This window comes from Cheilinus undulatus, linkage group 14, assembly GCF_018320785.1.
Source record: "Cheilinus undulatus linkage group 14, ASM1832078v1, whole genome shotgun sequence".
NCBI classification, from domain to species: Eukaryota; Metazoa; Chordata; class Actinopteri; order Labriformes; family Labridae; genus Cheilinus; species Cheilinus undulatus.
Window position 1 is genome coordinate 4889114 of NC_054878.1, and position 14897 is coordinate 4904010.

At 40.3% G+C, this 14897-nt stretch overlaps 1 protein-coding gene across 1 annotated transcript in view; it reads left to right on the top strand.

Annotated features, from left to right (window-relative positions):
• nt5dc1 (5'-nucleotidase domain containing 1) overlaps positions 1 to 14367 on the top strand; it is a 103735-nt gene extending 89368 nt beyond the window's left edge. Inside the window, exons 10-12 of the mRNA XM_041805114.1 lie at positions 5131 to 5304; positions 8258 to 8426; positions 10912 to 14367. Coding sequence (XP_041661048.1) covers positions 5131 to 5304; positions 8258 to 8426; positions 10912 to 11024 — 456 coding nt within the window. The 3' untranslated portion in view covers positions 11025 to 14367. The remainder of the gene's footprint in view (positions 1 to 5130; positions 5305 to 8257; positions 8427 to 10911) is intronic.
• The last annotated feature ends 530 nt before the right edge of the window (positions 14368 to 14897 follow it).

Below are 14897 nucleotides of genomic sequence, written 5' to 3' on the forward strand. Positions count from 1 at the left end.
GAGACGGGGGTCTATAGACCCACACTACACTTTGTCTTAAAGCTGCAGAGAGCTGTTTTTGGTAGCACGAGGACAGAAAAGAGACTACAACAGGAATTAAAGGGGTGCAATTGGCCGTCAAGAGCCATATTATCAGTGAGAGCATTTACAGACAGACAGTCGTGAGTGGGATCCAGCTGTATCCATTTATGTCAGAAAATGGCCATAATTTACCCTGTATGTCAGGATTTAGTTTTAATGTAAAACAAAAAGAAGTGTTGTCTTTGAAAGAGGAAACTGATCCCAATGTTATGTTTTTTTCTGGGTACAGGTGCCACTCCAAAAAATCAGAATATTATCAAAATGTTGATTTATTTCCGTAATTCAACTCAAAAAGTGAAACTCATATATTCTAAAGATCCATTACACACAGGCATAAATATATTTAAAGTATTTTTTTTTCAAAGTTTGATTATTATGGCTTACAGCTAATGAAAACACAAAATTCTGAATCTCAGAAAATTAGATTATCATGAAAAGTTCACTATTGGAAAGTCATGGTGTTACACTCTAATCAGCTAATGAACTCCAAACACCTGCAAAGGTTTCCTGAGACTTTAAATGGTCTCTCAGTCTGGATCAGTAGCTACACAATCTTGGGGAACACTGATGACCTGACCGATGTCCAGAAGACAGTCATTGTCACAAGGAGGGTAAGACACAAAATGTCATTGCTAAAGTAGCTGGCTGTTCACAGAGTGCTGTATCCGAGCATGTTAATGGAAAGCTGAATCGAAGGAAAACGTGGTGAACAAGGTGCACAAGCAGCGGGGATGACCGCAGCCTTGAGAGGATTGTGAAACAAAGCCCATTCAAGAATTTGGGGGAGCTTCACAAGGAGTGGACTGCAGCTGGAGTCAGTGCTTTAAGAGCCACCACACACAGACCGATCCAGGACATGGACTACAACTGTCACATTCCTGGTGTCAAGCTACTCTTGAACCAGAGACAACGTCAGAGGTGTCTTACCTGGGCCAAGGACGAAAAGGACTGGACTGTTGCTCAGTGGTCCAAAGTCCTCTTTTCATACAATCTCATTTGGAAATCAAGGTCCCAGAGTCTGGAAGAAGAGGAGCACAGAATCCAAGTTGCTTGAGGTCCATTGTGAAGTTTCCACAGTCAGTGATGGTTTGGGGCTCCATGTCATCTGCTGGTGTTGGTCCACTGTGATTTATCAGGTCAAAGGTCAGCGCAGCCATCTACCATGAAGTTTTAGAACCCTTCATGCTTCTCTCTGCTGACCAGCTTTATGGAGATGCTGATTTCATTTTCAAGCAGGACTTGGCACCTGCCCACACTGCCAAAAGTACCAATAACTGGTTTTAGCACCATGGTGTCCCTGTGCTTGATTGGCCAGCAAACTGGCCTGACCTAACCTGGCACATCAGATGGATTTGTTTCACACATCCATCTGGAAAACCTCTCATACACAACGTTTGGGAAAGGGCAGAGCATTTGGAAAAAAAACTTGGAGGGTGATGAATGTTCTGTCTGTTACATCTTTATGGGCCAATCAGAGCAACAAAACGTGATGTAGCCGTTACTAAACTGCGCCCTTACCAAAGGAGTAAACTCCATAGAGAACTGCATAACGCTAACCATGGTGACTATAGACATGTCAGTACATGACTTTTGTCGTTTTTGAAAAGAAAAAAAAAACAAAAAAAAACCTCAATGCTGTTCTTTGTTCTTCTTTTAACAATGAAATGTCGTCAAGTTCTAAGTTCTTGGCGCAGACACTGGCGCTTTAGCAGCATCCACTCTAATGTCTTCTGCCATAACTGCACCGGCCTCTTGTCACTGCTTGGGCCCGAAAGTACTGCCCCTTGTTGCTGATTGGTCCTGATGCTTTCTAACCAGGCCCACACGGTTCAGATGGGAACTTTGCAAGATGGATTCGCCAGTGAGAAACATGGAAACGGGCATATCCATCTGCTTTGCAAGGTTAGGCCCGACCTGAACCCCACAGAGAATCTATGAGAGACACCAGATGGAAGAGCTGAAGGCCACTACCAGAGCAACCTGAACTTCCATAACACTTCAGCAGTGCCACAGACTGATCGTACCCTAACCCCACAAAAGGGGGCCTAACCAATTATTGAGTGTTGTACATGTTCATACTTTTCAGTGGTCCAACATTTCTGTAATTAAAAAAAATAGTAATTATATATATATATATATATATATATATATACATATTTGTTTGTTTTAACTATTCCCTAAATTTCTGAGATTCCTAATTTTGGGTTTCTGTTAACTTTAAGCCATAATTATCAAACTAAAAGAAATGAACACCTGAAATTTATCAGTCTGTGTGTAATGAATCTAAATAGTGTATGAGTTTCACTTTTGGAATTAAAAAACTTAAATCAACTTTTTCATGATATTCTTATTTATTGAGATGCACCTTTCCTGTTCACAAAATCTGACTCAAGTGTCTAACCCACCAACCCTGTACTGAGGATGGTCATTACCATATTGGAATGGTTATATCACATTCTTGTAGTCACAATTCGGCTGTTTGATGCCTTCTTGATATTTGGTTAGCGAGTTTTAACCAAATAGTTGGTCAATTTGGCTTAGTTTGAAATTTGGGTAAGAGTCATGTTGGCCGTCTCTTTCAGAAGTAATAAAACAAAGTTCAGGCTACTCCCTTGAGACTGTTGGTCAGCTGTTTATTGAGCTGATGATTAGCCAGCTCTGGTGGACAGGAGGACAGGCCAGCCATGGGAAAATAGAAATTAAATTGACAGAAATGCTAAGTCATTTATTAAACCAACCCACTTTAATTGCCAGTGGCTCCATCATTTGTTATATTTCACAGCTACAGACAAACAAACAAGTCAAGTCATGCAAACGTTTTGATGTTTCCTGCCTTGTCTGGACAAAAGTTCTAGGTTCTGGTCAGTGGTTACTAGCACATTAACTCTGGAAACCCACTGGATCAGGGACTACCTTGACAGGCCTTCAGCCACCTTGGCATACAACAACTAGCAACCAACTAGATCTGCATCTGGCTTTGCTGGTCTGAAGCACTGGATACTGGTTTACTACCATGCCACGGCTTACAAACCACAAGATCAGCTACTTGCTTTGCTTGTTATTAGCTTCAGCTTCTGGCAAGTTTCCTGTCAAGCATAGCAAGAGTCAGGATTGGCTACTGACTTGGTTTGTCATAAGCTTCTTAAACAGGTGACATACATGCCAATGATGAAGTGTTGTGATTTTCTTAGATACATGCTAAGAAAGTTTTAGCTGATGCTAACACAAACAGCGCTGCAGGATAAAGGACGAAAGAGAAAAAAAAAACTTATACATAGATATAGACCAGTGCCTGCCTGTCTATCCTGCCCCTTTCTCTCTAGCCTATATTCTGATCACCTCATGGTGTTTACCCTCATTTGGAGCTGGGTCTGGTTTAGGCCAATGTAACTGTATCCATCCACAGTGACTCCCCTCTGTAATAAGTTGGAATCTTTGGCCTCTGTAAATATTTATTATAGTGATCCCATGACTCGGCCTGCAGCACTGCTGAGCAATGAGAGGTACAGGGCTTTTTGGGATCTGAAGACCAGCTGTGAGCAGCTCTGGGAAAGTCCAGAAGAAACGTGACTCCCTGCAGCCCCCTCCTCACAGTCCTGGTCTACAGCAGCCCCAATTAGCTGGTCTGTTTACATGAGGACCCGACCTGGCCGGGACAGGTCTGATTTTTGTTACATATCACAAACAGGAATGTGTCATCTTTGTTTATGATACTGGTGGTCATTACATTTGGTTTTCTCCGTGTCAAGTTCAATTTAAAGATGTCAAGGGACTGTTCATTAGCTGTCTAAGGCCGTTAGCCTGTTTAAGACACTAGAGGCAGAAGTTTGAAGTTTGCTTCCCTTGTGTTTGATTTCTAGTCATCTTCTTGCCCTCATGTTTTTCCCCTCCACCTTGATTGCACTCATCAGGTTCAGCTGTGTCTTGTTGTCACATCTGTGTCTTATCACCCCCAATGTATTAAAGCTGTTACATTTTTTTTTTTTAGATTTATTTTTGGGCTTTTCCATGTCTTTATTAGATAGAAGAGGGCAGTGGATAGACTCAAAAACAGGGATGAGAGTGGGGAGAGACATGTGGCATAGGGCCACAGGCCACATTGGAACCCAGGCCGCCTGCGTACATGGTGTGCACCTTGAACCAATGGACCATCTGCACGCCCCAATCCTGTTACTTTTGTCTTAATAGCTCGTATTCTGACTTGTTTTCTGACTTCTGACTGGAAATGGCAAATGGAACATCCCCCAAAGTTGTACTTACAACTCATGAACTCGTTCTTTCACAGAGCACCCTGACCTTGATGACACAACATGGCAGCACAAAGCATTAAGTGTAGTAAAAGCTGTGATTTTTTAACCTTTTTTGGTTTTTCAGTGCATTTTTAGAAATTGTACACACAGCACTGCCCTGCATGAAGAGTTTAGCAACAGTCTTGTAATGCATGGAGTATCGTGTGATATGTTCTTTTAAAGGCTCATCAGCTAGCAGCTGGTCAATGTTGCTAAAAATGATGACTAGCTAACTCAAGAACACCATCAATCGTTTTTCCAACTCACTGTGGTTGGGACCAAAGGGATGCAAACAACTGGGAAATCCGTGGACTCTGGTTTGCCTTCTGTCAGTGTCAGCAGACTCCTGCATCTTGTCATTTTAATGTCAGGCATCCCCCTCCTCACTTATTTTCCTCTGTGTTTGAAAGGAACAAAATTAAGTTTGTGTTGAAATGGGATTGATAGCTCTGAGTGCTGTGTTCAGGTTTGGAATGCATCTCAGTGAAGCCTGCCTCAGCTTGCTTTTCTTTCCAGACGTGGAGGACAAAAGAGACGTGATGGTCAAAGAGTTAGTGATGACATTTGCAGACTGGACATGTCTGGTCTAGTTCACCCCGGGGGGTCCATAAGAAATCTGCCAGGTGACATCGACTGCCGCTTAGAGAGGAATTCAGCTTAAGAGCATCTCAACCGCAGCACTTAAACCTTAGTGCAGCTCTTAAAAGTTACCAAGCTGTCCTCTCTGTCACCCTTTCCTATACCCCCCCACCCCCTGCAGGTGGTGTATTTTGGAGACAGCATGAGGTCGGACATGTTCCCCGCCAGCAGCTTTGGGAAATGGGAGACGGTGATGATCGTGGAGGAAATGGAGGGGGAGGGCGTCCAGAAGAGTGAAGCAGCAAAGTCCAATGAGGCCCAAGTGGAGCCGCTGGAGAAAAAGGGCAAATTTGAGGTAAGTTTACTGAAGCAGCTGTTTCCGTTTAGGAGCTTTACTCCCACCCAGCCTTCATTACTCAACCTTTACCTCCAGCTCCGTGGGCCTGTCCTCTGGCCTAACAAGCTGAAATCTTTAATACATTTGGTATGGAATAGCTAAAATGTGCATAATTAACATGAGTTTGAATCAAATTAGCCATCTTCAAAAATAAAAATAAAGACAATCCTTCATGACAGTAGAACACTTCTATCAAAACCAGCTTATATTTGCTGTTTAGACCAATATTAAGAGTGATGGTCATGGCCAAGGGCTAAGCGGCAAGGTCTCCCAAAAGGGTGGGAAAAGGTGTGGGACCCAGTGGCATTGAGAGATTTAGCTCTGGTGTTGCTTTAGTAAAGGGGCAATTTTATCAGAACTGGACCACAGGTCTATATTAAAACGAGAGCCAAACAACGCACCAAAAGCTTCTTTTAGCAGAGAAGTTGTCTTTGCACTTCTCCCGACGGGCCTCGGCATGAGTCTGGACATTTGCTTTAGTCATATGTGACCAGTAACCTACATTTAGCATCAATAAAACATGCAAAAACAGAAACACTGTAATATGGCTTTATGTCTGTGATTAAACAGGGCTGGGGAATCATTATTCTTTCCAAACCTGACCCAGACCAAGACAGTAGAACATGAGCTGATAGTCAACCTGAGTAATTGTTAACCTGTTATAACAGCATCTATAGCACATGACTGGACCTTGTAAATGACTGCAGAAAGACATGCTTTTGTCTTTATGTAAGTTGTTCAAACAAAAATAATTAAAGTTGTGAGATTTTCTCTAAATGCAAACAAATACCATACTCCACTGAAAACACCAACAAACTGCCCTGACAAATAACTAACCAGTGTTCTGTTACCTAAACACCATCGTACAACTCTGGATTACAAGTTAATATTGAGTCTTAACATCAGTTGTCCCATATTAGCTCTCGTAAACTGATGAACTCAACTGTAACCTCTGCTAAACAGTAAAATCCAATCCAGTAAAATCCAGTAAAATCATGGTGTCGTTGGACTAGTCATGAAGAAAGACAAAAGCGTCCACAGTGGATAGTGTAGTGCAGTCCTCCGCTCATCATTGGCTCTTCCCACGGGATGTCCCAAGCATGAATACCCGACTAGGAGGAAGGGAGACAGTGCTCTTACCATTTGTCTTAACGATCCATGCCTTTCGGTTCAGCCCAGGCCTGTCCATGTTCCTGCCATTGCATTGTGTTTATTTCGTTCAGCTGTCTACAGTTCCCTTTGTTTCGGCTTCTTTATGATCTACATTGATGACATAAGCCAACATAGTTTTCAGTAGCTCTAAACTAATTAATCATATGAATATTCCTCACCTAAATTAGCCATGTGCTGTGTTACATAGACAAACAACCCCAGCACCGCACAGGAAGTAGATTGTAGTAAAATTGCCTGGAGTTTATACTAAAGGATTCATGAAGACATATCTTCTAGGCAACATGATAAGTATGTGGTTATTCACCATTTAGTTATTTGTTATTTGACACATTTTCAGCCGGACATTTTGGCCGTCATTCTTACCTGCTGGACATCGGTCTGGGAAACTGGCCAAAAAACAGTAAATACTGGCTGAGGGAAACTCTGATTCAAATACCATGTGGTAATCCTTAACCTTTTGTGTGGACGCAGCTAAATGCATACTGAAAACAGATTGTTGTTTAATAAGTCAGACTGCATACAGAAGTGGTCTGGGATGCCTTCATCCAGACCGGATTGGTTGTGTAGACATGGTTATTTGTAGGGATCTAGATTTTTTGGCACAGCCCAGTAATTAGAGTCAGCCTTTTAGCTCCTAAACAGCTCTTCATGTCTTTTTAAAATATATTTAAAACAACAGAAATTAAGACAAAATGAAACCATCTCTAAAACGGAAATTCCAGTTCGTCTACGAGCAACATATCACGACTGCCTCCTAACTTTTTTCTTGAATTTTTAGTTTAGTGCTCCACAAGATTTATTTGCTTAACTGTATGTCACTTTTTCATCTCAAAGCCTTTTTATGACAAAATGAGGGAGAACGAAAGAGCACTGGGAATGATGTGTGGGCTGATGTCTGCATAAGAGAAGGGCAAAGTGAGTTTTGATAACCGGTTGTTAGTGAAGACGTATCACGAATGCATTTACTTAAGTGCGGTTAGTTGGTATCTGAATGCCTGAAACACAATGTTAATGTAAAGTGTAAACAAAGCCAAAAAGATTCTTGGTAATACAAAGATGGCTGCCTTTACTTGCAGCTGACTGCAGTCACAGTGCTGTAGACTCTTCTGCATGCATTTCAGAGGAGGTTTTATGGATGCAGGCATATAAATAAGCACTTTATTCCCTTTCAAGCTGTTCACTAACTTTTGTTTTATCATCTGTGTTCGATTAGGCCAGAGATTTCTGCCTCAGCATGTTGAATTCTATAAATTCCCCCGCTCTTTTTCCTCAGGCGGCCTTCTTTGTTCTGCTGTTTGGTTTCTTTTTAATTGGTATTTTTAGAAACATATTGAGTACAAATGTCTGAAAACATCACGTTCACACATTTTAATCATCTTTCTCAGCACTTCTCGATAACATTATCTGCTATAATTCTTGAGAGATTTAAATCTCACCACATCCTCTTTTCAACCCCGCATCCTGTTGTTGCTATCGTGGCTGCTCATGAGCTCTCTGCCCATAAAATGTTTGAAGTTTTACGGGTGATTATGAGGAACAGAGCGGGGGATTTCTCGAGAAAATGATTCAAGTTGTAGTCATAATAACCCACGGAGCTGCTTGGGTTACAGCCAATTTGAAGTTGGCTGTTTTCCAAAGCTAAAGGTGGGGTCGACATCTGTCATGTCTGCACACGTCTGAAAAATGAATCTTCACACACAGTTACATAATTTGGTTTGTGTGTCGACTGTTTGAACAGGAGCAGGGCATGAAGGCACCCTCGGCCGTCTCCGAGCAGTGGGGCTCGTACTTTGTCGATGTTCATAAAAGTGGAGGAGGGGACGAGGAGTGCCAGAAACTGACCTGGTGCTGCCACTGCATTCACAAATACAGCACCATGGCCATCCCCAGTGTGGAGCACATAGCAGGTATGTTAAGAGAGATGCATTCTGGGTAAAAACTGCAGAGAGAGTAGTCTGCATGAGAGGAGAGAAAAGATACCTACAGAATGAGCCATGGAAATAGTTTCAAAGCACTTAACATGTGATTTACAACTTCAAAACAGAGGAAGACTGCATAAGATGAAATACAGCTGCATTTACAAACCCCATTCCAAAAAAGTTGGGACGTTGTGTCAAAAGGCAGTTAAGAAATACAATGATTTACAAATCATTTTCAACCTATATTAAGTTGAATACAGCACAAAAAACAAGACTTGTGCAATGCTCAGAAAACACTTGTAAATATTCCACAGGTATGTAGGTTAATAGGTTACAGTGTATTAACTGATATTTTGACTCAAATTTCAGGTTAAAAAAATGCTGCACCTTAGGACACATTGCAGTTGAATCTAAAATTTTGATTAATTTTACAGCCTTACTTAAAATCTGGTGTATATCCTGTACTTAGAACATTTTTTCATCTATTTACTTGGCTTCAGTTTATATGCCAGGATCACTGATATGCTTGTTTAAAAAGCTGGGACAGGCAACGTTATGACCAAAGTGCATGCAGCTGCCCCCATCACTCTCTACACAAGACCAAACGCGATTAAATAGTCACTCAATTTACTGTGTACTGCAAGCTTGGAATGCATAACAACACAGACTACACTGGCGATGGTTGGTGCCTCTTCTAATCTTTTTCTCCCTTGTAAGGTCATGGCTGTGCATTTTAAGAAAACCAGGAGTATACTGTTACAGTGTGTGTAGAGCTTGTTAGAGAAACTCAAGGGCAGTGAGTCTGTCTTATCACTGCAGACTGAGAACTCAACTACTACTATAGTAAGTAGATGTGCAAACTCTGAAGGATATAAATGAATGGTTTTAAAAGAGTGACACAGCTGCACACTGTGAAGTGAAGTAGAAATCTTCGCACAGGAAGACGGTTTAAACCTTTTTCCCCTTGGGAGATTTTCAAAAATGGCTGGGCTTATATTCTGGGGTGACTTATATTTAGGATTGTTACATACAGGTTTTGGAGAAACATATACTTCCACCCAGATGGCATCTTTTCAGGACCGCCCATGCTTATCTTACAGAGACGATGCCAAGACACATTCTGCATGGGTCACAACAGCATGGCTTCACAAAGAGTGAAGGTGCTAGAATGGCCTGTATGCAGCCCAGACCTGTCTCCCATTGAAAATACATGGAGCATTATGATCTATCAACCAGAAATCCTGCACTGTTGATCAACTTCAAACATTCAGAAAGCAACAGTGAGGTAGAATTCCCACTCATAATACTTTAATAATTACTGTCTTCCATCCTCAGATGCTTACAGCATGTTGTTAGAGGAAAAAGTGATGAAACAGGGGTAAACATCCTCCTGTCTCAACTTTTTTAGAATATGTTGCATGCTTCACATTCAGAATGTGTGTATATTTCCAAAAAACAGTAATATCTTCATTTTAAACATTAAATATATTGTCTTCGTGCTGTATTTAAAGGTGCTGTGTGTAATCTTTGGCGTGGTAGCATTTAGCAGAGCAAACTTGGTATAAATTAAACATTATATTTTTAAGAAGGCCCTATCTAAATTAGTGTTTAATAAACAGAATATATAAAATTGCATTCATGCCATTTACCCAGAATAAGCCCGATAATTCATACATATGGAGGGGTCCCCTCTAGGGCTGGGAATTTAATTGAAAATTAGATTTAATCGCAATGGCCTGCTGCAATTTTCAAATTGCAAATGGTGCAATATTTCTTTGACCTGAAATTTGTGTTATAATATCAGTTTTAAACTTTTTTTTGCAGCAGAGACGTTATGCATGACATATCATACAATAGTCAAAAACAAAATCATACCGTCTTATTTTTTGTACTTTTTCTTATTAAATATGAGAATGACAAAACCCCTTTGATGCAGCAGTTCATATCCAATTGGCAATACGAGTCAAAATCACCAGAATGTGTTATTTGTAAAGAATTTTTCAGCCCTAGTTTAGTCATTAAAGAAATAATCATGTATCAAATTGCAATCGCAATTTTTCGGGGGGGATTGCAATTAGATTATTTTCCAAATTCGTTCAGCCCTAGTCCCCTCCATGGATTTCACCATGTTGGATGTTGGACCTTGCATCCTCCTACAGTACCACAGAAGGGAGCGAATAACCAAATCCATTTTTTAATAATTCCACTGAATGCCACAGCTACCACAAGACATGAGCATTGCCATCTAGGATCTTACTGATGTAGCTAATATCCCCAGTTTTGCACATTGCACCTTCAATCGAATAAAGGTTGAAAAGGATTTGCAAATCACTGTATTCCATTTTGGTATATATATATATATATATAAAGCAACGTCCCATCTTTTTTGGAATCAGGATTTGTACATGCAGCCTGCTCATGCACTGAGTAACTTTCCTGTCACTTTCCTTGTTTTGATTTCCACTTTCTTTAGCACTCCCTCTGGATTACAAGTTCCCCAGGTTTTCTCCCGACAAGCCGTGCACCACGGGCTACTACCCCCGGCCCCCAGATTCTCTGCTGAAGAGGTGCGAGAGTTTGTCGTAAAATAACAACAACAAGAAAAAAGTTAGAAAGAAGTCCTCCCTTACCCCTCTGCCTCAGGAGAGGAATGTGCCTCCATTTTTGCCTGTAGTTTGTCACATGACCCGCCGCCATCCTTGGAGCACAGGAAGCAGCCACTCCTCAGCCATCCAGAGAAACCATGTGAATGTAAGCCACAGTATCTCTCTGTAAGAACATCAGCCTACATCTGAACGTCGTTTCGTGGTTTAGTCAGTGTAGCGTACACGTGGAAATACCACAAGTGTGTGTGGAAGTGTGTGTGTTTGCAAACAGTAAAAATAAGAAATGTAGTGTTTTATTGTTTCATGTGTGAGGCCTCTTATTATTTACATGGTAGATTGTTTAAGAATCCAAATTCTTCTAATAAAGTGAACATTTCAAGTTTCTTTGACCATGAAGGGATTACCTCAAGAACGTAACCAGAAGGCCGCAGCGTGTTTTTGTCCCTGAAGGTCCTATGGAGTCATTGTGTCAGTATTTTTGTATCACACTGTCATTGTAAAGTCTTATTTAAAAGGGTTTTTTACCATGTGCATTAAGGTAAACTTATCATGAGAGTTAAAGGGACATTCCAGTGTTTTAAATGTTGGCACTATTTTGACAAATTTCTGATCAAATAAAGAAATCAGTACAAAGAGTTAAGATAGAGTTTTCAGGATAATAGAACTTTAATTTTGAACAAAATTTGACAAAAAGTGACCATTCCTATGTTATATAATTCTCTGAATTTTCTATCTCAGATCTTTCCTAAAATTTAACAGGCAGAGAAATTCTTGAATTTAATAACTAACAGGCTGTACCCAAACCCACCTCTGTAACATTGAAACCCTCCACACAAGGCATTTAAGACCAGTACTGCTCAGTGCTGACCACCTCCGCTGCCTTCACCTAGATACTACTACATGTTTTGAATTGAGGGCTAAGACCAATAAAAATAGCATCTCCTAAGGCGTATTTACTGAGCAGAGAACCTCTTTTTTGTTTTCATTCTCAAAATGAGGGAGAAATGCACTCAAAAAGGCACTTCCTGGCCGATTGAAAGCAATCATAGAATGCGCAGGAAGAGTGCATGCCTTTTTCAGTGCATGTCTCCCTCATTACTAGAAATGTATGAATGAAGAATAAACATTGGTTTTATGTTTAGTAAATGCATCTTATGGGATGCCAATTCTATATGGTCTTAATTTGTCATGTTATTTTGGATGAGAGCCTCCTGGTGGCAGAATTTTACATACTGTGCAGCCATCCCTACACACCTTATCCCGTTCAGGTTCACTATCATTGGGCGAGGGGTGGGCTACACCCAGTCAATCGCAGAGCTGATGTAGTGACAGACAACCAGGCAATCTCACACCTACGGCCAATTTAGAGTCACCAATTAACCTAACACGGTGGTGGGAGGAAGCCAGTGAGAGCTCATGCATGCAGAGGGAGAGCATGCAAACTTAATGCCCTTAATGACTGGGATGCAAACTGGGGACCTTCTTACTGTCAATTAGAACACTAACCCCTGTGCTGCCATGCAGCCACATACTGTGCATTTAAGTGCAAAATAATTGCAAACAAACTCCACAAGCAAAAAAAGCTGGCTACAAGTCTCTCTGTGGGAGCTTTGGCTAAAACTCAAGGTGACTCAAGGTCTGTAGTTTTTAAGCTTCAGTATTTTATGATACTTTCATTGAAATACCAATGATTGTATCAAATTAAAAAAAACAATAAACTTTGGTTTGGATTTGCATGATTATTTTTATAACCAATAAATGGTCTATTATGGCTTTAATATACAGGGAAAATACTGTCGACAAAGTATGTTCACTAAAAGTTCAGGCTTGAGTTTCTTCAGGATGTTTGAAGACATAATGAAGATCCTAAAAACAAAGTAAGCTACAAATCGAAAGTCACTGATAATTGTTCAGAAAATATTTCATTCCTCACATATGGATCAGGATTTAAATCATGACTTTATTTTTAGCTTGATGCTAACACACAATAGATGCTGTCATTAAGGAGCTAAATCTCCTGAAAATTTCCCAAATGAGTCACATGAGTGAATGCAAACAACAGTTTTCCACTCAGACTCTACCCTCTAGTATTTCTCCTCACCCTTATCCTCAGTTGACAGGCAGACAAGCTGCAGGAAAACTTCCTTCTATGAGGGGCAATTTAACAAGCAATACAGGACTTTTTCAGAGGAGGTTGCCATGAAATTTTCACTTTTAGCCTCCTCGCATTTTCTCCTCCCCTAATCCTTTTTTGACTGAGAAGAAATCCTAAAATTTTCCACAAAATTGTCAGGGTTTGGTATGTGAAAAGTGTTGATAAGTTACTCAGGATTATAAGGCAAAAAAGATTTGTTTCTTTGGTTAACGACGTGATGATGCATCTCTACAGTGTAACAGTAGTGTGGTGTCACATAACTAACGCTTATATCATCTTTTGGAAATTAAAACAACTTTTTAAAGATAATTCTTTAGGGTTTAATGCCTTTATTAGAAAGGATAGTTGAAGAGAGAGTGGAGGACAGGGAATCAGTCCCACGCCTAGTGCATCAAGATCTCCAGCCTCTACGCATAGCACCCAAGCCCAACCAGCTCCCTTTAAAACAACTTCACAAACAGCTGTCAGACGCACTAAAGCCACTGTCCTAAGGTGTGATCTTAATAAACCCGGCACCTGCATAAATATTGGAAAATTAAGGATGAGACAAGCTGCTCGAAAATGCAAATATTCCTTAAATAATTTAATGACTATTCAGCTATTGTAATTACTTAAGAATCTTTTATTAGGTTGAGATCCTTTTTTTAATACCAACCAAAAAAAAAAAAAAAAAAAAAGGAAAACAATGGACTTCATTAACACAGACAGTAAATAAACCATGCAGAACAGTTATCTAATAACTCTGACAATAAGCAACATTCACCTAAGTACAGATGCATGCTATTATAAGATGTGAATGCAATTAATAAGGCCCACACTGCTTGTTTAAGTTTAAATAATCTGCTAGTGGGGCAAGCAAACTTGACCAATTGTCTTAATTAGTTAACGACCCTGTAAAATGATAATAAATCTGTATTTCGGTTTGTTGTATGACAGGTCACTGTGTTATGAAACCCCAGGTCAAATTTCAGTCAAATGAAACTTCTCTAAGTTCATCAAATTAAGCGTGTTTGTTTAAGAGCTGAAGCCACGCCCACTCAGAAGAACTACACTGCTGCAAAATGGATCAAACATTAAACCAGTCAGGATAAAACTGCTTCAATCACAGTTATTTTGGAGTTAATTTTATTAGCTATGTGGAATTTAAAAACAGATATAGTACACATACATCAACATATTTTTTTCCTATGCATATTTCTGAATTTGATCATTTTCATGGGGCCAGATGAGAGGATGTGGGGGGCCTGATCTGGCCCTCGGGCTGGCAGTTGATGATCACTGCTTTCAGTGATCCATAGACCACTGTGGATGATAGATCTGGCAAATTTACCTCACAATCAACAAAAAACAGCATTTAGCTGACGGTTAACTTTCACTGAAGGCAGTGAGATCAGCTAACAACAGACTGGACTGAGATGAACTGCTCTGTGATTTTATATTGTAGCGTTAGAGGGGCGGGGTCATTCCCCTAATTTGGGCTGGTGACATCACCATTCAACATATTTGCCCCACCCAAATTAATCAAAGCCAGGTCTGGATCCAAAATCCAAAATTCAGTCACATGTGGATCTCAGTGTTTTCACATGTTTACGGCAACCATATTCCAACATATCTAGTGTGTTAAAACACAGATTTTGGATTTCACTTTACAAGGCCTTTAAGATAATAAGTTTCATTTTCAGAATTTAATTGCTTAGA